At 42.9% G+C, this 26295-nt stretch overlaps 1 protein-coding gene across 5 annotated transcripts in view; it reads left to right on the forward strand.

Annotated features, from left to right (window-relative positions):
* Nucleotides 1-26295, forward strand: part of MGAT5 (alpha-1,6-mannosylglycoprotein 6-beta-N-acetylglucosaminyltransferase) — a 341618-nt gene that overhangs the window by 133863 nt on the left and 181460 nt on the right. For all 5 annotated transcript variants that reach the window (XM_045825932.1, XM_045825930.1, XM_045825931.1 and 2 more), the window contains one exon: nucleotides 6323-6487. In XM_045825932.1, the coding sequence (XP_045681888.1) occupies nucleotides 6323-6487 (165 nt within the window). The remainder of the gene's footprint in view (nucleotides 1-6322; nucleotides 6488-26295) is intronic.

Consider the following 26295-nt stretch of genomic DNA (forward strand, 5'->3'; position numbering starts at 1 on the left):
TGTGCCCTGGTATAGCTGTCTGCGGCCACCACAGGGAAGGTCATGTGTGAGCTCAGGCGCAGGCAAGCCCCCCACTGAGATGAGGCAGTGGGAGTCAGTGACTAGGGTGTTTCGGGGTGGGAGGGTGTCTTGCTATCTGACATCAGGGCACTTGTGGCCAGTATCTTTGAATTCTGAGGATAGAAGTCACTGTACTATGTATTTTAAAGTAGCATTTAATACCTTCGTGATGTGAGAATAATGTGTATTCTTATATAAAATTGAGAGCATATGGAGATAAAGCTATCAAAAGCCCTGGGACTCTGTAGGCAAGTCTTGGGATAGGCATGTTTTCTCTCGCAATATGAAAGGAAAAAGGTTCGTAACTTAAGCAGCTGATTGAGTCACTATTTCAGGCAGTCCAACACAAAAGGCACTGTCAGTAAAACACACGAAGGCAAAGCAGTCCAAGTCTGTCTCTGTGTCCTTGCACGTAAAGACAAATAAAAAATACAGTGCTCCATAACCCCAAACCCAGAAGAGAATTAAAGAATAAAAAATAAAATGCTCCTTAACCCAAACCCAGACAAATTTTGACTTCATTCCAGGCCTTTTTTAATGCAGAGAGAGATGTGTGTGCGCTCATTTTTAAAAATTGGAATATTTCATATACAGCTGTTTAATTTATCTTTCTTATATTTCCTCAAGCCACTAGATATTTTTGGTGACCACATGCTTTTTCTTTCTCATCCACCCATTCAGTAATACTTACTGATCTCCTGATGTTAGTAGGTGGTGGTGGTGACAAACACAGATGGCGAGACAGACCTGCCCTCTGCCTTCCTTGAGTTTCCACTCTAGCAGTTTGTTCCACCTTATGAAGAAAGTGACATGTAATTTAATCTTTTGTTTGGGTATTTGGGGAGTTTCCAGCTTTTGTCTATAACAAATAACACTGTTCTCTTTTATAACTAACTTTGCTTTGAACGTCTATGCACATAATAAATGGCATGTATTTTGGTCATTACTGTAACTGCATTCTCTTTCTGTGGAAAGGTCACTTTAAAATTAATTTAAAAATACATAACCGATGAAACTTGACATGCCTGGCAGTCAATGGGAACGAGAGGTTGGGGTTAATTCTTTTTTCATTAGCACCTTCCTTTCTCATTAACGCCCTGTCTTTGCTGGTTTCTCTGGAGCCCAAAAGTGAAGCCACTCTTTTGTTCACACCCTGCCTCTTGGGGAGCGGCTGTGGTGAAGACGGATTTTCATTAGAAGCAAGCACAGATGTAAATGATTTTTGGCAGTTCAGATGGAAGCCCTTGCTCACTGCAGCTCTCTGCCAGTGAATCATGGCAGCTGCGCTTTAAACATAGTTCTCAACCATGGCTGTGCCAGAGTCCTCGACATGTGGGTTGGTTCTGCAGATTCTCTGTGAGTGCCCAGAGGATGGGCCGGGTGACTCGGACTCCATGGGTAAGCCTGCGGGACAGCAGGCCGGAGAGCCTCTGCCTTAGAAACATATCCCCACGGAGTGGGGTGGGACCAGCATAGGCCCCAAGCACAGGCTTTCTCGATAATCTCTCAAATATTGACTTAATGATCTGGGAAATCAGGGTTCACCACCTGTTCTCACAGCTTCAGCTAACAGACCTATCTATACATCTTTTCCACTAGCAAGACCACTCTCTCCACTGAGATCCTGTCTCCTTGGACTCCAGCTGTGGAGGAAAGTATAGGTGGCAGTGGCACCCCCTTGGCTGCCCTGCTCAAGGATGTGGCAGCATCTTCTAGCCCCTTCTCACCCCTAATGCTGAGATAATGGAGATCTCACCCTTTCTAGCAAGATAGGAACCAAAGCTTACTTTCCCCAGAGGGACATTTTAAATGCTTTCAAATCTCCTCTTTGTCACGTACAGCAATTTTTAGGAACACAGAATTTTGTTAGTAATGTTAGGATTAAATTTTTATTGTTAAGGCTTTGAAACACAAAATTTTAAAAGCCTGTTAGTAATTGAAAATTGTAATGCTGCTGAGGACACACTTTACTGTTAGAATAACTATAAAACATAGTGATAAATATAAAAAATAATAAATTTGGAAGAATGTTTTCACTCTCATTTTTATTAAACTCTATAGAAATTATTCTTGGGTGTATAGTCTTATTGGATATATGGGTTAAGACTAAAGATTAAGACTAAAAGAAACAAAAACACTCTGGCATCAGTTTAAAATTGCAGTAAAACTGTAACAGCTTTTAAATAAAGCTGTTCGTGGGTTTAACCGTAAAATACAAAGGTGAGAACTAATTTCATCACCTAGAAACGTGTGACTGACGTGGCCTTCCCGGTGGGAAGACTGCCCCCACACTCGCGCCCTGCGCAGCACGCACCCCCCGAGCACTGTGGCGTGTCCGGCCCGTGCCGGTCGATGCGGGTGCAGAGACGGGCTTGGCATCGTTTCACCTTGTGTCATTGGCAGTGTCTTTTCTTTCGTGTGGGACTGCCTTGAAATAGTGACTCAGAGACGCTAGAGTTGAAAGTGAACTTTTTTCTTTTCACGTAAGGAGAGGACAGATGCCTACCCAGGTGATGCACCTTAGAGAGTCCAAAGTTTTTGATAGTCTTATATTTCATTCTCATTTTAAGGCAGAAGGGCAGATTTAAAAATTATTTTTAGTGCTGGAGTTGCTTAAAAAACAGTGGCATCAGCAGTTGTTGCAGGTGGTTGCCATACAATTTAGCACGGCTGAGGGCCAGAGGCTAATCCCTGGTGAGTGTGTTCGGAAACAGCAAGGCGGAGCCGCTTGCTGGCCCGCAGGTCCGTGGTGGGTCTTTAGAGGCAGTGCCATGTGGTCGCCTGAATCCTTCTGTGCTGCAACCAGGCTGTGGGTATGAAGACAAGGCTGCAGTCACCTGGAGCAAATTACGTAACCTCTTCCTCCTTGTGCTGCGGTTTATGGGTCTATAAAATGGGGGTGGGACCCACAGTACAGTCACCAGACTGTCAGGACAGGATCGCATGAGTTAATTCATGTGAAGGGCTGAGGTGGTAGCTGGCACAGTAAGTAGTGGTGGTGGCAGCGTGACGGCAGCAGTTAGTAGCAGCATTGGGGTGGAACACCTGCCATCATCACAGATTCCCTTACTTATACCACACCAGAGTCACAGAGGTCAGTCACAGCTAGAGATAAGTCCCGTTTATTGGTGGACTTCAATTTAAGAATTGAGGAAGAATATCTTCTTAATGTTGACATGACTACTTTGTACTCTAACTAAGGTGTGAGCCACTGATAACCGTGGGTTGGGGACTCTGGCCAGTAGTCCCGGTGCCTGTGACCCTCATACAAGGTTACCAGCCCTGGTGTGTCTGTTGGTCAGCTCTCACGGGCAGGAAGGCTGACTTCCCTCATGGTACTGCCTGTTGTGCTTGTAGCATGCCTCCAGTGCCTCAGCAAATGGAAGTCAACGTCAGGCAGGTTGTCAGGCAGGGAGTAGCTTCTTGTGTTTCCCTATCCCATAGTCGCTTTGTCAGAGTTCTCTCTTGGTATCTCCACAGAGGAACAAAGGGAAGAAAAGAGTGGAAAGAATGTGCCTAATTCAGTGGTTCTCAAATGGGAGATATTTTGCCCCCCAAGGGACTCTGGCAATGTCTGGAGACATTTTTGGTTGTCACAAAGGAGTTATTGCTACCATGATTTAGTGGTTAGAGCCCAAAGATGCTGCCAAACACCCTACAATGCACAGGACAGCCCCACACAACAAAGAATTATCTGTCTCATAGTGTCAATACAGTTGAACTTGAGAAACCCTGAGTTAACCCAAACTATAGGGCCAGGCTTCTGTGCCTGGCTAAGTAGTGGGTACCTGTTACATGCCATTTTACACAGGGACTCCCCAGCTGGCGATACAGGCAGAAGCTGGAGGTGGGGGAGCGTGCTATCTTTTGTCAGAGGAGTGGTTTCTCTATACTGAGTGCAACCGTCTCTCTATGGCCCCAGTATCCCCATCTGTGTGGCTGGCCTCTGGCAATCTTCGGATCACTGGAGGACCAGTTGCCGCCTTAGATTCAGTGTAAAAGCAGGGCTGGTGGCTGACTCCCAATGACCATGCCAGCTAATGACGTGCCTGGGACAGACTGTGAGTCATGTGGATGGCAGAGTGGTGGTGGGGGGTCCTTGCGCCCTGCAGGACAGTGATCTTGTGACTCTGGATAGTGATAAAGCTTTGTATCACCCAGGGGGACATTTCTTCAGGAAGGGCAGAAGCATATTCTAGAGGATGGTTTTATTTTTTATTTATATATCTATAGCAGGCAGTTATGTAGTGCCTATTATATATCAGTAAGTGTTTAAAGTATTTTATCCATATTAACCCATTAGACCCTCATAACTGCCCCAGAGGCAGGCTTATTATTATCCCTCTTTTACAGACAGGGAAACAGGAATGGAGAGCGACAGCTCAAACCTAGGGAGTTTGGCTGCAAAATCTGGGCCCTTCACCACTATGCTGTGGATGAAAGACACTGAGTTTCATACTTGGTTTTCTTTTTCTGCCTTGGCTCTTGACTTCTGACTGGTTCCAGGGAGGCATCAGGGAACTAGGCAGACCGGAATGAAGTGTTCATTCTGACTTACATCTGTAACCACAAACAGTTACTTCATGTCTGTGAACCTCAGTTTTCCCATCTGTAAAATGAAGTCCTACCTACTCATGGAGAATATGGACATGTCATGGGATTTCATACACACACACACACACACACACACACACACACACACACCCCTCTTCAGAAAATAATTCTCTTCTACCCTTCTTCACTGTAATCAGATTTTTGGCCTTGTTACTCCAATGTCATGGCCAGCTTGTCTTACTGCCCACAGGTAAGATACATATTGAAGAACAAAAAATAGGCCTGGTCAGATATTCATCAGAATTAGTGAGAGAACAGACTGCTACAGACCTTCACATGCGAAGAAGCCCAGTGTTCGGTGTTGGGCAGTGGTGGAGACAGTGAGATAATGCCAAACGCATCAAACCAGACGTTCAGGATAAAGATGCGGGTTCTGCTTCTGTCTGTAGATTTCAGTCAGCTCCAGCGATGTTGTCTGTAAACCACTGAGAACACATACTTCCATGTCAATTACATATCTGTGTCTCTGCTGGGAAGAGTTTCTCTCTGGACTTGGGGGAACAGGGCAGTCCAAACACCTCCTGGCCAAGGTTGGTTGGCTGTGCTCCAGGGTTGGTGAGTTAACCAGGTGTGTGTTTCTTTCTGGGCTGGATCAAAGTACCTGCTCAGAGCAAGTTTGCTGTTCCCAGCAGAATGGAAGGGGGCAGCTTCCCATTTGTCTCAGTTCAAGACTTTACTATATCCTGCTACCCGCACAGTGTACTGCCCTCTGGCCCGCTCCCAGTTCGTAATGAGTCTGGATTGTGTCTACATGGGTGACCATCCTGTTGTCCTTCTGCCTTTTCCACATGTGCAAGTCAGTGTATCTTTCTTTGATTGTGAGTTTCCAGAGGAGGAGGGCTGTTTCATCTCTGTGTGTGTGTGCTGATACATGTCTGAGGATGACACATCTGGAGGGAAGTGTATGACTCCTTGACCCTCAGCCAGATGTGTAAGAAAGGGCGTCAACTCTTACATGTAAGCGCCATGGGAGAACATCCCTGACATCTAGAACAGCGCCTGGCACATAGCAGTTGTTTGACAGATATTTCTTCAACGAATGAATGCATCTGGTCTTTGTGTATTTTTCAAAGATCTGATTATAGTTAACTGAGTATACTATGCCTGGAAATGTGGAACTGTGGCTTTTATTATTACTATGTCTAACCAAGAGATATAAAGACTTTGCAAAAAAAACACCTGGGACACGTGCTGGAGTACAGGGCACTAAAAATAACAACAAACTTGATCCAGAAGCTACTTTGGGACTTTGGAGTTGTCCTCTGTGCATCAGTAACCATCGTGCTATAAGGAGGAGGAATTTCTAAATAGAGTGCTTTGGTAGGATGCTGAGGCACAATGAGCATTCTCTGTCAGCCCAGGAGCTAGAAATAATTTTTGTCATTTATGCTAAACTTGCATCACAGAATAGACCATGTTGTTTTGTACTTTCTGGCCTGGGGAACAGAATGGAGGGTAGACCTTCAGCGGGGATATGGGAGGGTTTTGGTCATGTTTAAGATACGGTTTGTTAGGACAGGTCTTAGGCAGTACCTTTTGACTACCACTCTTTGTTCCTTAATGTCAAAGAGAGAAAGAGAGAGCATGTGCATTGAACAAATACGCAGTGGTGAAAGAATTTTAAAACTCTCTGCATTTTATTTTACAGATCTAAAGAAAACTCTTGCTGTATTGCTGGATAATATTTTGCAGCGCATTGGGAAGTTAGAGTCGAAGGTGGACACCCTGGTGATCAACGGCACAGGAGCAAACTCGACCAACTCCACCACAGCTGTTCCTAGCTTGGTAGCACTTGAGAAAATTAATGTGGCAGGTAAGAAGGGTAGTCCTGTAGCTTGGCATGGAGCCAAACCCTGATTTGAACTGGGAAAAGAATAAAGAAGCACAGTCGTTCTTTTTGATAGGATATAAATCCCATAAACTTGGTATGGCTCCTATAAAGCCACATTTAAATTTATTTTTGAATAACAGATGTTAGAATGCTTTTATAGTTTCATCATGATGTGTGGTATCTGGTGGTTTCTGTGACATATTTTACATAATGAGCTCCTGGAATTCACTTTTAATGAGAAGATTCATAACGTGGATGAATGAAATATAGAGGTTATCTGGGGAGCTCATGGCAGTTAGAGGTTCTTCCTCCTCCCCATTTTCATCAGACAATTTCAAAAGTTTGTAACATATGGTAGATTCTCTCCTCTGAGCCACCATTGCAGAAAATGCCTCCTGTGTATATGTAGAAAATTTAATTCTGGAAATGGCACTTAGGAAATAACTGCCCCGGCCTCTAGCCACTCATGGTGCCACCATGCATTTCACTGGGATTCATTTGGTCCCTTCTTGAGACTGAAATCTTGCATGAGAGAAGGGAAATGGGGTAAACACAAAACCCAAATCATATACAACATGGACTGTCCACAGCTCATTGGACCACCATTACACTGACCTCGGGCTGGCCTCCGGGTCTTTGTGGTTGAGTCAGGGCTTACTCTTGTTAGGGTGATCACTGTCCTTTCCTAGGGACTCAGGACAAAACAAAGAGCTGGAGGGTTAGGGTTAGGTGCTCTGGGGGAGTGGTTGTGGATACCCATCCTATACTCCTGGTGGGTGGTACCCAAACTCTAGTTAGTGGGTAAAGTAAGTAGCTGAGTTACTTTTGAAATTTTTAAAATGTAGTTTAGCACGCACTTGTTGACTTGCTTCTCTCTCTCCCCCTTTCACAGACTTACTTGGGAGCAATCCTTTCCTTTCCCCTCCAGTGTCAGAACATTTAATCATTTCACATTATGCAAGCTTGTTGTATTACCTGTTTGTTATGTTCTTTGCCCTTTTCACAAGTTTCAAATTGCAGTATATACTTCTGATAATCCAAAGTAGCCCACCAAAGATTTTAAAAATAACTTTTAATTACAACACAGAGGCAGTGTCATCTAGGCCATAAATCCTGTCTTCCCTGCAGTTCCCAACAGCTTCTGTAATTAGACTAGAAAACCTCCCACTGTGTTGAGCTGCTTATTAATAAACAGAACCCATGCCTCTCCAGTCTCCACTCCTCCACCCCTTTCCCAGTGGGAAACACTAATGAAAAGCTCCCATCGGATTTCACGGCAGCTCTGCATTCTCTTAATTCTGGAGGTGGTGCGGGGCACTCTGCCACAAACGCTGTGGCTCCCATTGCCTCTGCCCTGGAGGAACCATGTAAACATGTCTGCTGTCGTTCTTTTCCCTGACAAGGTATCGTGCTGCCTCTGGCTGTCCTGTTCGTGAGCCAGACTCACAGGAAAACTTCTCTTTCCGGGCTCCATGTCCCAGGGTACAGAATGGTGGGTAGACCTTTGGCATTTACAAGGGAGGGATTTGGTGGCTGCTTCTTTCAAATGAGATCCAGCCCTGTGTATTGAACTAGTTTACTAAGTTAACAAATATCTCTTGAGCATATTCTCGAAGCCATTGGTTCTGAGGTAGGCCCCTTTAGTTATATACCATGGGTCCTGTGTTTTCACTAATATTTAAAGAACCAAGTATTTTGGTTTAATTTTTTCTTTTGGGGGAAATGGGAGAAAATTTAGAGTTATGCCTTTAATAATTAATTTCATCTTGCTCCTTTGTATGTTTTGTGTGTGTGATATCCTTCATGCCTTTGTGATTTATACTGGCCGATAAGGAAAATAACACAGACTGTGATCACTGTAAGTGGCAGTCAGTGTGGAAGACTTTTCATGGGAAAGTGAGCTTTGAAGGTAGGAAGGACTGAGGCATAGGGCCCTCATGGAGGAGATACAGACTAGAAATGGGTCGTGGCCCAGAAAGATGCTTGGAAGGAAGGAGAGGAGACTAACACCTAATGAATCCACTAATACCAGTTACTGTTCCTGACTCTTGGAGCCACATGATTTCATTTAATCCTCTCCATGTCTCTGAGAAATGAGAGTGATTTCACTAGTTTTAGTGAGCTGAAGTATTTGGGAGAGGGGGACCTTTGGTACTGTAATCCTCTGAGCTCAGCCTCAGACCTCCTAGCACCACCTGGAGAAGACATTGTGAGTCTGTCTTTGACAGACTCTGTCAAAGACATTGAAGACACTGTCTTTTCTTGCTTCTATTTGTGAATTATCACAAATGAATGCATCTGGGGAAATGTGCTATCATTTTCTTAGAGGTTCCTAACGAACTGACAGTGTAGCCTGTTTAATAAGGAAGTTTTTTTTTGCGTCGGAGTGTCTAATCTTTGGCTGACCTGTGTACTTTAAAAAAATAAAAGGGAATAGCAGCTCGTCCCCCAGGGTGCTTGCATGCATGTGTGTCCCTTCCCTAGATCCCACGTTGGCCACAGTGGGTATAGATGTGAAAAGGACAGGGAAAGCACCCTCCCTTATTTCCCCCAGAGGTTGAAGGGTCCTTTGTGTCTTTTAAAATGATTGACATAAAGTTTTTATTTGTCTTATCTCTAGATTAGGGTGTGAAAAAGAAGGACAAGAACCTAAAGTTCTTAGTCCTAATTCATTATCAGTCCCCCAGTGCTTTCATGCCCTCTGCTGATCTGTGGCCACACAGGCGGTCCTCACAGCCCTCTTATCAAAGCAGAAATAATAGGTCTTGAGCTGTGAGAGAGTTCATTTTATAGGGTTCCAATCCGAGTTGAGTGAAGTTTTTCATTCTCACTTTCTGCATTAAGACATTTGGTAATTGCTCAGAAATGTTCTCCCTGGTGTGTCTTTACTGCTCACTCTGGTGTCTTATTGCTCATGATGTTTCTGATTGCTTACTGTTATGTCTTATTGCTTGTTGATATATCTTCTGGTTGGCTGTAAACTGCTTCTAAATTGGATACCACAGCAGTGGAAGCAGGGCTTCTTAAATTTATGTTCTTTTTGGGGACATTTGCGTGTGTGAGTGTGTGTCCCCTTTCCTTTTCTGTTTGGTCGTACTCAATGTGGCTTCCATCCAAAATGGTTTTTCCTTCCAAATTTATCACTCTTGGACTTTTTTATTATGTGAAAGTGAACATTCCCCAGAGAAATTTAGGTGAAAATGAACCTTATCAAAACCAAAAATCATATTGAACTGCATTTTGAGCTCTATTTATTTTGTTGAAGAGGAAGGTGAATCAGAGGAATGGAAAAAACAGGTATTTAAAAATCCCTACCCTTCAATCAATCAATCACTATTTCTCTAGGTTTTTTCCCTGAAAGAGCTTGTGTATGCCTTTGTCAAAAATTATATGCTTTCAGAATGATACCCTGTTTTTTTTTTAAGACCAATTCTGCTTTTCTCTAGATTTGTGACCTTAGATTATGAAGCAGAGTGAACAGTATTGGGTTTGTGGCTCTTTGCCCTGTAACTAACATGGGGGAAGTAAAAAGTATGTATGTATGATAATGAAAATGCCCGTCTCCTGAGGATTGACAATGCCCTCATTTGTCCTTGTTTTGCCCATAGTGTCTTGTTCAGAGCCAACCTGTTGAAGGTACTCAATAAATCCTGCTCATGTGGTTGGGATTATGTTGGACAGGGAGAGCATTTGGTTTTACTGCTTCAAGGAGTTTTTTATAGTTTCTCTTCTCACAGTTTTGCTCATGAGGATTTGCATTGGAAATAGTGTTTGGTATCTCATTTCCCTTTTCTCACATCTCAGCGGACACTGCCTAGGAAGCAGGATTTACTTTCTGTCTGGCATGACAGCTCCCACAGATGATTCTGTACCTGTGGAGCCTTCAGAGGAAGTGATAGTTACAACTCCAGATTGTAGTATTTGGGGGGAAGGGCCCACATTGTACAGCTGTGTACTGTGGGTGAGAGGAAAGGGAAGCATAGGTATGTACATGGGTGCATTTGTTTATACTCTCAAAAACCAGTTGTTGTCATTCAACATCAGCTGAATAACAGGTTGGCCAGCATTGACAGTTCTCTAAAAGACACAGCATAATGCTAGCATCCCCTTTGAGTTTTGACCACTTGCAATTACAAGAGAAGCAATCACAAAATCAAAGATGCAGGAATAATTCCAGTGGCTGTTTCCTGATATTTAGTCCAAATTGCACATTATGCAGTCTTGTATTTTGCAAACATCACTTGCAACATGCAATATGTTCTAGTATTTGGGTTTGAAGTGCAGTGTATTTGAACCTAAATGCTCTTCTCAATAAAAAGAATCATAATTATTATTCTTACCATTTGAAATTGAAAATGAAAAATGTCCCTGCTGAGTTGCAGGGCTTATGTTTAAAAGTACAGTTCCCCACTTTGTGCTGCTAATGGACCTTAAAATTAAGTTGCACTTGTGCTGTACAACCCACATTGTCAGTTGTGTTAGAGTGCCACCTGAAGGGTCCAAGTTCCCCTTACCCCTGAAATGGTTCAGCAGGGGGCTTTTCCAGGATTGGATATTGGCCAGTCAGTGGCTCCCCAGATGCTGGCAAGAGACAGGAAAGAGATGGGAGTTGAGGGGTACTTTATTATTGATTGGAGCAAGGAACACATGTGTTCCTCCTGTCTGCCTGTCACTTTCTGTTTCATTCTTTGCAAGGACAGCAATAAATAGTCAGTCACATGTCAGAAACAGTCCTTTTAGTACCTTTACCAAAAGATTTATGTCCTTGTTGGTGTGGTTTTCACTTGGCGTGGTCATGGGCATTTTGATTTTTATGATGGAGGAGGAGAAGAACAGGAGAAGGAAGAGGGGGAGAAATACAGTTCAGGAGAATTGATGCTGACCTTTGAGCCTGTGTATTTATAGCACTGAATCCCAAGACAATTCTGTCTCAGTAGGTGACACTTGGAAATGTCTGGAGACATTTTTGGTTGTCACAACTGAGGAGATGCTATTGACACCTGGTAGATAGAGAGGCCAGGGATGCTGCTAAACATTCTGCAGTGCACTGGATGGCTCCACAACAGAGCACTGTCTAGCCCCAAATGTCAGTTGTGCTGTAGTTGAGAAACCCTGATCTAAAAAGATATTGTTGGAACCTGGAATTACCACTTATATGATCAGTGCAGAAAGATGCCTGAGATGTTGAGGTTTCCTGAGAGGCCTGCTGAGACCTAAGGTCTCCTTCCCTCGCCTTTCCATGGCTGTTTGTGAGGTCCCAACACCCATCACTTTAGCTTTACAACTGATGTTTGATATCCCTAAGTAAGAGGTTTTATAAGCTCCCAGGAGACTATTTGAGATCCTGACCTTAAGAAGCTCTTTTTTCTTTTTTTTTTTAAGAGTTTATTTATTTAGTTTTAGAGAGAGGGGAAGGGAAGGAGAGAGAGGGGGAGAGAAACATCGATGTGCGGTTGCCTCTCACGTGCCCTCTGCTGGGGACCTGGCATGCAACCCAGGCGTGTGCCCTGACCGGGAATTGAACCGCAACCCTTTGGTTCTCAGGTCCGAGCAAAATCCACTGAGCTACACCAGCCAGGGCAAGAAGCTCTTTTTCCTAGACCCAAATCAGTAAAATTTTGGCAGTCTTATATTTTACTACTGCTTATATAGAAACCAATTATTTTCAAGAAAGAGCCACTAATTCAGCATAATGATGGTAAAGTAGTCTGAGAGAGTGGATTTAAATTACAAGAAGGTTTTAGAATAAATTTCATTCTATTATTTTAAGCAGATTATATAATTATCAAGATTTGGGAGAGTAAATTACGTAAGTTAAGGAAAATAAGACAGGTTCCTGAAGATCTGCTTTATAGCACGGCACGCCCTACACAGCACGTCTGGAGCAGCGTGGAAGAAGAGGGGACTGCAAGGTGGGTTGGGGAACTTGTGAAGAGTTTTCAGTGTAAAACTACTAAGGAGTTTCTGTTTTGTTCTGTAGGCAGTAACAGCTGATGAGGATTAAAGCAGGAACATGATTAGATGAAATCTCTATTTTCAGAGAAAAATGAATGGCCACGTGGAAGTGGAATGATTTTGAAGGGGGTCATACCACAAACCAGGTGAAAGAGGGGTTAGTTGACTCAGGTGGGAGAAGGCCTGCAGTTGGACACGTGCATGAGTCCCAGGGGAAAGGGGCAGATCCGAGACCATGTCAGGGTGGAGCTGACATGGTGAGGACGCTGGTGAACCATGGGGGTGGGCGAGGGAGGCGCTGTGCTAACGATTGCCAAGGACATGGTTTCTTGACTGGATGACGAATATATATATTGAGGAAACAAGCCAGCAAAGAGACAGGATTGTGGGAACACAGTAGCCATGTGTTAGTGTGGGTTTAGGGAGTGTAAATGCTTTGCTGTGAGCCATGTGGTTAGGAGTAACAGTTTAAAGGCAGTTGGAACATTGGCTTCTAGAACTCAGTACATGAGGAACAAGAAAAGGCCATGTTTGTGTAGCCAGGCCGCCCTGGTTCAAAGCCTGGCTCTTCCACTTCCTACCTCTGTGACCTTGGGCATGTGTTTGAACATTTCTGTGGCTGAGTTTCCTCATCTGTAACATTGGGGAGGTAATAGTAGTACCCATTTTGTGGGGTCATTATGAGGTTTACATGAGATACATGACTAGGGAAGGTGCCCGGTACCAAGTCAGCGTTAACTGAGCTTTTGTTAATTACAGCTTAAATGCCACACGTTTGAAATTCTGATCTAAAAATTAAAATTGCCTTGACTAGTTATTAGGATATTATCACTAATGAAAAAAATAATAACTAGTACTTGTGCTTTATAAATTAGGAAATATTTCTTTCTATATTATTTCATTTAATTGCTTTAAACTTGAAGAAATTCCCAAATTGACCTTTTCTGTCAATACTTAGAGACCTTTATTATCAATATTTAAGAGGCTTAGTAGGAAATCCATGAGTCAGTAATCTCTTGGTTGTGAGAGGCAAAAGAACCCCTAGCTTTTATTGCCTTAAACAGAAAGGGAATTTAGGACTCATGTCATTGAAAAGTTCAAAAGACAATGCTGAGAGCAGCTCTGCTGGACACAGACATGGAAACTGTACTGCCTTCTCTGTTGGCTTCACTGTAGGCCGTGTTTGCACGGTGGTGGTGGTCATGGTCCCAGGAGACTCTGTTTCTGGCAGCGTTCTTGGGGCAGGTTCTGACCCGGTTGACTTGGAATATATCCTTATCCGTGATCCAGTCGCTGTGCCAGCGACCTCCTGATGGGCTGAGCCTGGTTCACATAGGCTACCCCTGAGATTAGGAGGGTCCCTAAAGAGATTCCGGGCAAGCAGATAAAACAGATATGACTTTTAGAGACCCCTGTCACAGTTTGGATGTCCAAAGTCGTCCTAAGACTGACTCTAACATTTCTTTTCTTGAGGGCTCAGAGGGCAAAGCTTCTGAAATACTAACCTTCCTGCCCTCCCCCCCCATTTTAAATGCTGCTGCGGCTGAGTGTGCCTCGCTCCTGCTAGGAACTAGCCTGGTCCCCAGCAGGCTGTTCATTTCTGCCCTTGTACATTTACAGCCTGGAGAGCCCTCCTGTTGTTATGGTTAACGCTTCCCGTCCTTTTCAAAATTCATCTGAAGCACTGTCGCACCTAAAGAGCCTTCTTGACACCCCTCCCACCCAGGAGGTTTCTGGTGACCTTGCTTTGTGTTCCCATGACTGCTGTGTACATTTTGGGAATGTTCCATGCTTCCCCTGTCTCCACTGCCAAGCTGTAAACTACTCAGAGGCACAAGTAAAATATCCTGCATTTTCCTTTTAAACCCAATACCTAACCGGGTGCCTGGTAAATTGCAGGTTCTCAGTCAGTGATCGTGCAGTTGAGTGTGTGCACCCCTCACTCTCCTGAACACACACCAGGCCAACCACTGCCCTGGAATTTTCCACGACAGTGATGGCCACACACTCAGTTCTAGATTGGCAAATCTGCCATCGGCCTGCTGTGGCTGTTGACTACTATATTGTTCAAAAAAGGAAGTGCTTTTGCTTTACTCCGCTTTCTGAAAACTGATACTCCATAATAAGATCATTTCTTTTGTAACTTCTTGGTGGCTGATTATAAAAATGTGAGTAAGATTTAAAAACATTCTAATCCAGCTATGCTATGTCAGAGGTTGTTCTGAATGAATAGTGCTTACAGAAAAGAGGCAGGGATCCACCAGTCTTAATGCCTTTGGACTAGTTTGCTGACCCTTCAGGGAATACATGGCTTTGTCATTTCAGAAAGTGAGAGTGTATATCCCTGTGGGGATTGCTGTTTCTCCTCAGCAATTTGAAGGGAGACAGTGGAGAGAACAGAAGCCTTCAGGAACTTGCACCATGAAAGTGGCCTGGGGAGCTTAGGAAGAATTTGCTGGTTTTTTTTTTTGTTTTTGTTTTTGTTTTTAATGAAAATGCCTCTACACAGGGTTGTTCTGTGGATTGGAGATAGGATGTACTGGAATTAGACTTGTTTGTTTTTGTCAGAAGGCGACAGATCCCACTTGCTCTAATTTGGCTTAATGAGGTGTGTGCATACAGTTGTGCTATCAGCTTACATATGGTACTGGCTCAGTAGACGTTCCACAGCTACAGCAGAGCATATGCTTTCCTGCGCACGCTCCTCTCTTTGCCGTTTAGTCCTTTACCTGAGTCCGTTGACATGTATTTCAACAGGCACATTCTAGAGCCTGCGGTCGACAACTTCACAACTATGTCCTAATTAAAGCTGGTGCTCTCTCTGTCTCTGTGTTGTTGCAAACGTCATTAGATGTACAGGGTTTGAGGGATTTTATTTGAAGCTGTGCTTTTGACTTTGTGTAGCTACAGCTTCTAAAATTAGGTGACCTAAATGAAAATCAAGTGCTAGTTTTTGTTGTTTTTGTCCCCTTTTCACTGTATCTCAGAAAAAGAAGAGATAAAGCATATGTGGTGAAGGTGGACCTAAAAATAAAGAAGAGGTGTCTGATTTTACATGTGATTAAGAGGGGCCAGCCTGACCCTCAGTCTGCACTAACAGCAGCACTAACCTTCCTTGCAGTCTCCTTTCGCTGTCCCTCCTTTCTTTGCCTTTGGACATTCATTCGGCAAGTCTCACATGCATGTTCATAGCCTCCAAGTCCATTTTTCTCAAGCTGAGGGCCTGAAGCACTGACAGAGCCAGTGGAGGTGAACTTAAGCTATCTTAATGTCTCATGTGGTGAGCTTTTCAAGTCAACATTTACAGCAGGACTTTCTACATTGGTGATCCTGGGGATGGGCTCTTGAAACAGAGTTATTGTGGAAGAGCCACAGTTGAACATCAAGTGTAGGGCTTGTGCCAGTGTTTCCCCTGCTGAATAGCAGCTATAAGATTGTGATTCATTCAGATACAGACCCTGGACCCTGACTGCCTGTGTTCAAATCCCACAGGCTCTGCAACCTCGTAGCTGTGTATCCTTAGATAAACTCAGTCAGTTTCCTTGTCTGCAAATGGGAACAAACTACCTGTGCCGTCGTATTGTTGTGAGAACTGTGAGTTTGTATGTGGATACTACTCAAGACCAGCCACAAAATAAGAGCTCAGTAAGTTTCGGCCATTGGGACATGCATTTCTTAAGGACCCAGCTCTGGTCGGGCCCACGGGCCAGGCATGCCAGATGACCAGTGCTTGATGAGCATGTAAAGTACCCAGACCCAATGTTGTATTTTATAGAGAAAACTGCCTGGAAGCCACTGGCTGGACCTGGCCTTTGGCATTAGACAGTTTTGAGCTGAACTCCCAGCACCCTGCTTTACTCATTGTTGGTATTTTACTTACAAGCATAGGCTGTTCTCTGTACAGGGGAGACAGCAATGCCAATACTTTGTTCTTGCACCAGTGAGGATGCCAAGAGATAATGTATATTGAGCACCTAGGAGGCATCTTACACACACTGACCTACAGACCCTGCCCTCTGTGGTTAATACCTTGCTGAGTGTATACTATGGCAAACACTGATGTATCTTTTATACAACCAGTGCTGCCTGTATGGTGCCAGTCCTTGTGTCCAGAATTGGAAGTGCAGCCAGGTGAGAAGCTAGGGCTCCTTTGTGAACAGAGGGCTCACTGTGTAGTGGAGGAGAGGGGGAGAGATTAATAGCAGTGCTCACTATACCTTCCCCAACCCTCACCCTAGAGCTTATTTCATCCTGGCCCAAAAGGACCTGTTGTTTTTGCTGAGCTTTTGGCCTTGGAAATGACTGTTAAACTCTACAGCTCTCTGGGGATAGGGATAGGAATGACCTATAGGATTTGGCACAGAGGGAATTTCACTGCCACACAGTGGAAGTCACTCAGCCTTCCTCACAGCCAACTCAAGCAATGTGGATACCATGCCTGACCCCTCACTATACCTTCTCACTCCTAGTAGGGAAGGGAATTCCCTGTGCTGTGGAACTCAGCTCTGAAGGGAAGACAGTCATTAACCTGTCTAAACTTTATGCTAATAGGACTTTCTCAATAATTGCTTTCATTAAGTATGGTTAATATGAGCAGTTCAAGCTATAGCAAGATAAGCAGAAGAACAAAGTAAATATTTAAGGCTTTATTTCAGGGTGCATTGGGTTGGGGCAAAGAGAAGATTAGTAAAGGCTGAATCTGACAGTATCTGACGTCAAAATACCATGGGCCACTTGGCTGAAGTTCCAGTGGTTTCTCTTCAGTGTCTGTCTTCTCTTGTTCCCAGCTCAGAGGAGACAGATGGATGTCCTTAGGAGGACGGGTATGAGCTCTGTTCTCTCCTTACATTTCTGGCCTGTCAGAGTAACGTGGTAACAAAGAGAAATGGCCTTTCCCATACTTCTAGGCGTGCTGTGAGGATGAAGAACGTGGCTGTTGGCCCATGGCTGTGCCATGCGAAGAGGGCCATTAGTAGCAGCTGAGTTGTTTGGAAAAGCCTGTAACGAGTGTGTGTCCATGGACTGGGCATGCTGATCTGTCATCCAGGGTGCCAGGGGATTAATCCAGCCATGGTTTTCATGTCTCCAGATTACCAGTGACCAAAAGCAGCCATGACTTTATCTTCTGTTTATGTCATGGCAGAGTAGTATTTTCAAAGGGAAAAACTTCACAAACAGAACTTTTGTTCTATATTATTTAAAAAGATAAAATTTTACTGCTTAGAAATTTGGAAATTACAGCTAAGCAAAAGATGAAAATACAAAGCAGGTGAAATTCTATCACCCAGAGGCTGACTGGACTCATTCCTAGCAGGTACTATAAGTGTCTGCACTCTGCCAGGCGCTTTCGAGGCACCGTGGATAGAGGAATGAGCAGAACCAAGTCTCTTTTTCCATGGAGATTGCATTTCAGCAGTGATGGCCAATAATCAACAAATACACAAACATACTGTGCCCAATGAAGATGAATGCTGTGGAGAACAATGAAGCAGGGTGGGGAAATGGCAGGGAAAGGGGGACTGCTTCAAGATGGGCCAGTTGTCAGGGAAAATGTCTCTGCAGAAATGACACACTAAATGGAGACACAAATGAGTGAAGGAGGGAGCCCTGTACCTGGGTAAGGTTCTGTGCAGAGGGGGCCCAGGCACGTTCTTTCTGGGGATGTTCCAAAAACATTGCTGTGCCCTTTGAATCTTACTGCAGAAGGTGGCTTATTAAAATTCCCCAAAAGACCATTTACTACAAAACTGTGTCATTTGAGATTCCCACTTCTGCTAGGCTCATACTGGATATTGAGAGAGCAGCATTAAACCCATGGTCAGATGTCAATGGGTAACACCATGGTTTGGTGTATGATGGTACCTAAGTGTTTGCATCAGCCAAGAGTACAGGCTCCGTGCTCAGGCTGCTGGGGTTTGAATCCTAGTTCCACCAGCAGTGAGACTTGGGCCAAGTCATTCAGAGAGATCGAGTCTCGGTCCCTCATCTATATTACAGAAAGGAGCTCATGGAGATGTTGGGAGGGTCACAGGAGAAAGTGCCAAAGAAGGGCTGATGTACAGTAAATGCTTGGAAATAGTGGTCATTACTGTAATGATCAAAATGAGACTTTGGCAAATGGTTTTAAAAGCCTCTGTGCATGACTTTGTCCCATAGACCTTTCAACCAAAAGTCAACAAGCTTCAGAAATTGTATTAGAGGCACCAGAGTGGGAACAAGTTCAATCATTTGCCAAAGAATGAGCAAAATATAATCAAGCCTTTTTAGGAGGATACATTTTGGGTAGGGTTTAGGCTTGGTCGTGAAGTGGGTGCAGAGTTCGTGGAGATCAACTTCTTGCCTGTCTCTCTCCAGATTTAAAAGCATTGATAAGGAATGTAGAGTTGATTTTAACAGAAACCATTCTCAGCTTTGGGAGTTGGTGTGTGGCTTTGAGTCTTCAGAAAACCACAGGAAAATCGTCATTGGTCCTGTGTGGTATTTGTGAGATTTGACTAAATTGGGTTTTGCTTTTAGTTAATACTTCCTGAAAGATGGTACTTGGATAAGTAAGTCCTCTTGACATAGCTGGGTGTAAGATCCAGATTTTATCACTGTTTCAGTCGTCTACTCTGCTCCCCTTGACATGAGATGAAATCTCGGACACAGGGAGTGATGGGTGAGAGTCTGTCCTCCCTTCCCAGTCTCTACAAGAGATGACTTGCATGTAGCACAGACCATATGACCTTCAAAGCTGAAAGTATTTTTCATCTGGCTCTTCACAGAAAAAGTTTACTGACCCTTGATCTTAATGGACGCTCCCGGGAGTGGATGCACACCCTGTGCCCCCATGTACTATGGCCCTCATCCGACTCAATCTCTGTAAAAGATAACCATATGGGTATGGGGCAGATCTGCTTTGGTTTTTTCACTTGGTGATGTTGGCTTCACCTTCTAGAGCAACTCCTAATCTTTGCAGACTTGAGTCAGTCTGTAGAGTATTCCTTTTCAGAGAGCACAACCTCACCATCCTCATGTCTGGCACCTGTCCACTTCTGGTACAGAATCTTGATTCCTTGCCCCTCAGATGCCCTCCTCTGAGCATGCTCCAGTTTGTCAAGACTCTGTGTATGGTGAGACAATAGGACTGTGATCATTACTTCAGTAACTGAGTAGTCCAGAGCTCAGAGGAAGAGAGGGGCCTTACCCTCCTGTTCTGCACACTGGGCTTGCTTACTGTGGCCTGAATGGACACCTGCTACATTGTGCTGCAGCTCTGACTCAGACTAACCTTACAGTCTTCTCTGTATGGACTGTCATTAAGCCACGTGGTCTCCCTATCTCTACTCCTGTCTTTCTCCCCAGCAATACATGCTTTATTTATATTCCCAGAGCACAGAATTTTATCTTCATCCCTATTCAATATTATTACATCTATTGTTAAATATTTAAATATAATATCGACTTTAAGGTTTTTCTCGTCCACTGAATTATTAGGGTTTTTTTCCCAGATGGGTCATCAGTATTCCCATTTTGTCTTTCAGCCAGCCAGGCACAAATACAACTAGTTATGCCGTCACTTCCCCGCTTTGTCCATGAGGATATCATTAAATGACTAAAGTCAAGATGGCATGTCAGGGGACATTTCTCTGTGTCCTCTAGTCCCTCCATTCCTGGTCTCGTACCCCTTTCAAAAGGGGGAGGGAGGGAGTTGTGAATAATGTTGGCATAGTTGGTATTCTAAGTGCTCTCATGACATCTGTTTAATAATCTCAAAATGATCATTTTGCTGGAAATGAACAGGAAGCTTATTTTTACTTTTCATAATCTTATCACTCCTATCACATTTAAGCATAGAGGAATCATTTGCCCATCTCTAGTCTTCTCAACAGTCCCTTAATAATAGTGCAAAGCTTCCTTATTCTCCCTCTCTACATCATACTTATTCTTTGCCATTCTACAGATTTTGGCAATAGAAACTAAAAGCAGAGTTATTGAAAGCACTATTAAAAATATTTAAAGCACACCCTGCCTGGTACAGCTCCACTGGTTGGAGTGTTGTCCATACGCGGAAAGGCTGAGGGTTCGATTCCTGGTCAGGACACATACCTGGGTTGTGGATTCAATTCCCAAATTGGGACGTGTTCAGGAGGCCACCAATCGATGTTTCTTGTTCACATCAGTGTTTCTCTCTCTCCCTCTCCCTTCTTCTCTCTCTCAAATCAATGAAAAATATCCTTGAGTGAGGATTATAAAAGTACATATTTAAAGTACTGTCAGAGCTGATGGTGAAAATAATCACCTAGATATGCTTTGTGTGGATATAACACACTGATCTTGGTAAATGCCAGCCTAACAGGTAATGCTCTGGTTCATTTACTTTGCAGCATTACAGCTTTCTGTAATTTCACTACTGAACAGCTCTTACATCTCTTGAATTTACATTGGTTACTTTGAAAAAAGAGCTCACAAATTTTTTGCAAGTTTGATCAAGTTCCCTTTGAAATAGCCACTTTTGTTATAAAGGATGAAGTTGTACAAATTTGACACGGTGAGCTAGTCACTGCCGCGGAGCTCTTTGAAGTCAGTTTCTCTTCTCGCCCATTCTCAAACCTCGGCATGTGTGGTGCAAAGTCGAGTCTGGGAGAAAGACTCAAGGAAGGGATGAGGGCAGTGTCTGTTAGTGAGTATGGCTAAGCAGGTTAGACTTGTGGGGTGTTTATAAAATAGGACCAAAAAATAGCCACTATTTTTTTCATGGATTCCTATGTCCATGGCACTGATTATCATTTTAAAGTACTTTACTAATGTTTTCCTCAGAGAAAACCTGCAAAATAATTATCCCAATTAAGAGACAAGGGGTGTCTGAGTGGGAGATACTGTATAATCTGTTCACGTTGGTGAAAGCCTAGGATTCAGATCCTGGTGGCTCAGACCCAAAGTCCATACTCACAGAAGCTGCCCACAGCTGCCACAATAGGATTTCATTGAACATCACACCAAAATGTCACACATGGGGTGTTTTTAAGGATGAGAATAGATTAAGGCTCAAAAATGAAAGATAATGTAAGAAATAGGACCTTTTTCATGATTTATATGTGATTGTAAATATTTCAGGAACCAAGCCTACTTTATTTTGTGAAATTTTTTTTGGTCTTTTTGCTAATGTGCATTGATTTCCCTTTGATTTTTCTTCTTAACCATTAAATATTTCAAATGAATGATTTTTCTCTAGAGAAATACGGAGAACTGCTTTCTAATTTTCTTTTTCTACTTTAAACGTTAAAAGCACTGTAAAAATATTTGACAAAGTGATACAAATATATTGTAGGAAATTTGGAAAATGCAGAAAATAAGAAATAAAAATGACCAGCAATTCAGTTACTGGAGCACATGACATTTAACATGGTTATTTTTTTCTGGTCTTTTGTTTTGTATGCTTGCAGTGCATAAAAATTGTAATTGTTATTAAAATCTTGATTTTTAAAGGAGCATTCTCTCTTGTCCTTATTATCCTTAAAAAGCTTTATTTTTTCAATAACTGCATAATATTCTCTTATTTTATTAACTAGATCCCTATCTTCAATTTTTTTTTCTATTGTGAAGGCCATTGCAGTGCATATAATAAATCTTTGAATCTCTGATTATTCTTTTGGGAGAGTTTCTTAGCTATAGAATGGTGAGGCCTACAGTATAAGCATTTTTTAGGTTTTTTATTTTTATCAAATTTGGACATGCACATAATTTCAGAAGTCATATAGTACAAGGCTTATAAAAAAATCCATTCCCTGCCCTGTACGTCTCTGTCCTCCCTCCTCCTGACTTACGTTGCTTAAATGCAAATACCCTGAACTGTTTTCAGTTGTTTCTTCCACTGTATATCTTCATGTTTCTCATTAATATGTTTATGCTACTTTTCCCTATCTTGCAATTTTCTGTATTGTCTCCTGATTTTCTGTTATGGAAGATGGGAATTTAGCTTTCCAACACTACACACCCCCATTGCCAGGAATCCCTCCCACCTGCCACATACACTTCCTGTCTTCATCCTCCAGAATCTTAATACCCCGATTTCTTTTCTAAGTTAAATCAGTGGTCCGTGCTTCCTCTATAAAGACAGTGCTTAGCCATCTAGTAAAATGGTATGATACTGAATTCCCTTTTGGACACATCTTTTTGTTTTTTCCAGCGTTAATAATTTACTTTTTATATTTGCTTAGTTTTAATTAGTGCAATAAATATTTACTGATTACTTTCAAGGTGCTAGGAACATATCAGTGAACAAAATAGACAAAATTTCTTTCCCTCATTAAAATTGAGCCCTAAACTTTCCATCAGAATCCCTCCTAACATGGCCAGTAGATCCTATCAGATAGTCTTTTGCATACATTTTCTTTGAGCAGCATCCTTTTTAAAAAAAATCTTCACCAAGGATATGTTTATTGATTTAGAGAGAGAGAGAGAAGGAGGAGGAAGAGAGAAACATCCTCGCCTCCCATATGTGCTCCCCTACTGGAGATTAAACCTTCAGCCTTTTTGTGCGCTGGACACTCCAACCAACCGAGCGACCTGGCCAGAGCCAGCAGCATTCTTCCTGGAGCATCTGTGCTCCCGCTGCAGCCTGGCCTGCTTACCTTCTAGCCTGCTGTTCAGCTGTTGTGCGGGGCCTGCCTGTTTCCAATACCTGGGAAGAGCCTTTCCCTCTCTCCTGGGCCAGGTCTTCTATTTGCTGGATTCCATGTCTCTCTCTGTGTTGCTTTGTTACCTCATCCAGGTAGAGCTCTTGTTTTAGTAGTTTACCAAGGATATGTGGGGAGAAATTTTTGAAATTTCTCTCATGTGGGAAAGTATCTTTATTGTACCTTCACACTTGAAGGATAAATTAGTTGAATGTAAAATTCTAGGTTTGAAAATTATTTTTCTTAAAAATGTAAACATCTCATTCCTTTGCCTTGTGGTTTTCAGTGTTATTTTTGATAAGTCCTGTGGTATTCTCATACATGGATGGCACCTGTGGACCCTCTGGAAGCTTGATGGATTTGCTTCCTGTGTTTTCACATTTCTTGTGCTTGCTGTGCACCATATTTCATCCTGACTCTGACCCTTCTTTCCGACCCATGAGCTATACCTCAACCTAATGTTGGGCTTACTATAATTCCTTTTCAGGATTACCGAAGATGGCGGTATATAGGTAGAACTGGCAAGCCTTGGGGATGTTTATGTGTTTCTTGCCTACCCTCCTCTCCTCAGAACTCCTCACTCTACCCTACGTTTTCTTCTAGAACATTATTTGGAATTTGCACTGAAGTGATTGATTTCCCTTCTCTTCAGACCTAACTTTCCCCTCCTATCATATTTCTGTTTATCTTTTTGCTTTATTTTCTGGAAGATTTCCACTACTTTTTATCTAGCTCCTCTACCAAACGTGTTAATTCTTCTACTTTAGTCTTCATTTCCCAGATGTCTTATTCCCTCAAGGTTCCCTTTAAAATAAATAAATAAATAAATAAATAAATAAATAAATAAATAACATCCTGTTCTTTTTATGGTTTCTTAAATCAGTATGTTTCTTTGCTTATCTGTTATATATTAAATTTTAAAAAAACTGTAAATCATATTTTGTTTTCTACATTATCTCTATTTCCTGTGAGTTTTGTTCTTTCTCTTTTCTTCCCTCTCTCTCTTTCTCTTTACCAGTTTGTTTTGACTTCTTTCATGTTAGAATGTTTTCTCAAATGCCTGGTAACCTGTAGGCATTATTTTGTATTTGAGGGGGAGTTGTCTGGGACCACGGTGGTTGGCCATTGGTGAGTGTTGACAGATGATAGGCCACCTCACAGGGAATCAGAGATGATGCCAGAGTCTCTTAGATATCTGTTACCAGTCTTTTCTTTCTGGTTAGTTTCCTTAGAGATGAATGTTTCAGCATCCTGTCCAGGGGACCAACATTGTCACTGCTGAAATTTTGCTATAAAACTGGTGATTTGGGACCTTTTAAAATCGGGGTATGCACCTCACTTCCACTTCTCCACCTTCTCCTCTGTTCTAGGATCTGAACCCTTTTTGTTTCAGTCTCTCCAGAGAGTAAACCTCTGCTGTTTATGACCAGAAGTCTCTAGAATAACTATCTTATGGTTTGACAGGCATTTTAAGTTACACTCCCTGAGTAACGTATGAGTGTTCCTGTTGTACATTCTCTGCCTAAATACTTGGTATTTTCCTTAAAAAAAGCTTTATCAGTATAATAAATAGAAAATTATATTTTGCATGCTGTTTCTTTGATTTTTAGAGTGGTCGGATGTTTTTCATATGTTTCATGGACTCATATATTACATGAATACCCTGTTTGTATCTTTTGTGTGTGTTTCTTCTTTTGGGTACTCACTGAAGTTTGAGTCCTATTGCTGGTGTCTGCAAGTGAAGGCCTCCTTCCTACTTATTGGTTCAGTGTGGTCCTGTGGCCCTGACACAGCACCAGTAGCCTCGTGTGAGGCCAGGGGCACCTGACATGCCTTATCTGGCACATGATGTGCATTTCTTCTCTGGTGGGTTAACACCAGCCCAGCTAAAACTCTCAATGGCCATCCAGGACCTTTTCTACCTCTTACAAGTTCTGTATATGAATCAGTGGTTTGCAAATGACAGCCCACGGGCCAAAATCCAGCCCACGTCTGGTGTAAACAAAGTTTTATTGGAACCCAGCCATCTATGCTCATTTGTTCTCGCATCGCCTACTGCTGCCCTTACGTTGCAATGGCAGAGTTGCACAGTTACAACAGAGATCATTAAAGTCTAGAATATTTAAGATCTGCCCATTTATAAAAATTTTATCAACCCTTGAACCAGATGTTTGTTGGTTTCTTGATACCATACACTATTTGCAAAGTCTCATGAAAATTGATGGTTCCTTGTTCTTATGAGTAAAAACTAATAAGTGTGATTACCATCCCTTCTGCAAAAACCAATAAATAAGATGATAGTGGCAGTCATCCTTCTTCAATGATGTATGTCACTGTAATACCTGTGTCTGCCCACTCTTTGAGGAAGAACTCACCCATATAATTGAGTTCCAGGAATATTGCTTTTGTAGCTACATTCTGCCCTGGCTTGACTGTGCCCACTGCACTTCTTTGCTCGGTGGGGCCACTCTTGTTGTGTGGACCTGCCTTGCTCTCTCTGATTTTGGGAGGGGACTCTCTGCCTAGTTCTGTGCTCCCAGAGACCATTCTCTCCTTCTCTGGGTCAGTATCCTGTGACTCTTGCTAAGTCCCTGTCAGTAACATGTCTCTTGATAGTGGCCCGGACACAGAGATGTCAGCTGCTGATTCCTGCCCACTCTCATGCATGCCGTGTGAGGCATGGGCGTCTGGGCAGCAGCATACTGTGTGTTATGTGTACAGAGATGTGACAGACTTGGGTACAGTGGAAGACTGCACAGAAAGGGTTAGCATAGCAAGCCCAAGAATGCTATCCTTAGAAAGGCCTACCTGCAAGGTTGGTCCATGGCTGGCATCTGGGAATGTGAATATGGGGAGATTTCTGACCACTCCCTGGCAAGAGTGGCTCACTCTGCCTAAACTGTGCAAAAATATGGTTCATGTTGCACATCTGCTTTCCTTCTGGAATCTAGGCACAGGGTAGGCAGAGGTGTATATGTGAGCAGCTCCCAATAAAAACCCTGGACATTAAGTCTCTAAAGAACTTCCCTGGTAGACGGTATTTCACACATGTTGTCACAACTCATTGCTGGAGGAATTAAGTGTGTACTGTGTGACTCCACTGAAAGAGTTAAGTTTGCACCTGGGCTCCTCTGGACTCTGCCCCCTGCACATTTCCTTTTGCTGGCTTTGCTTTAT

The sequence above is a fragment of the Phyllostomus hastatus genome, unplaced genomic scaffold (genome assembly GCF_019186645.2).
Source record: "Phyllostomus hastatus isolate PE091 unplaced genomic scaffold, TTU_PhHast_1.1 phas_scaffold_60, whole genome shotgun sequence".
NCBI classification, from domain to species: domain Eukaryota; kingdom Metazoa; phylum Chordata; class Mammalia; order Chiroptera; family Phyllostomidae; genus Phyllostomus; species Phyllostomus hastatus.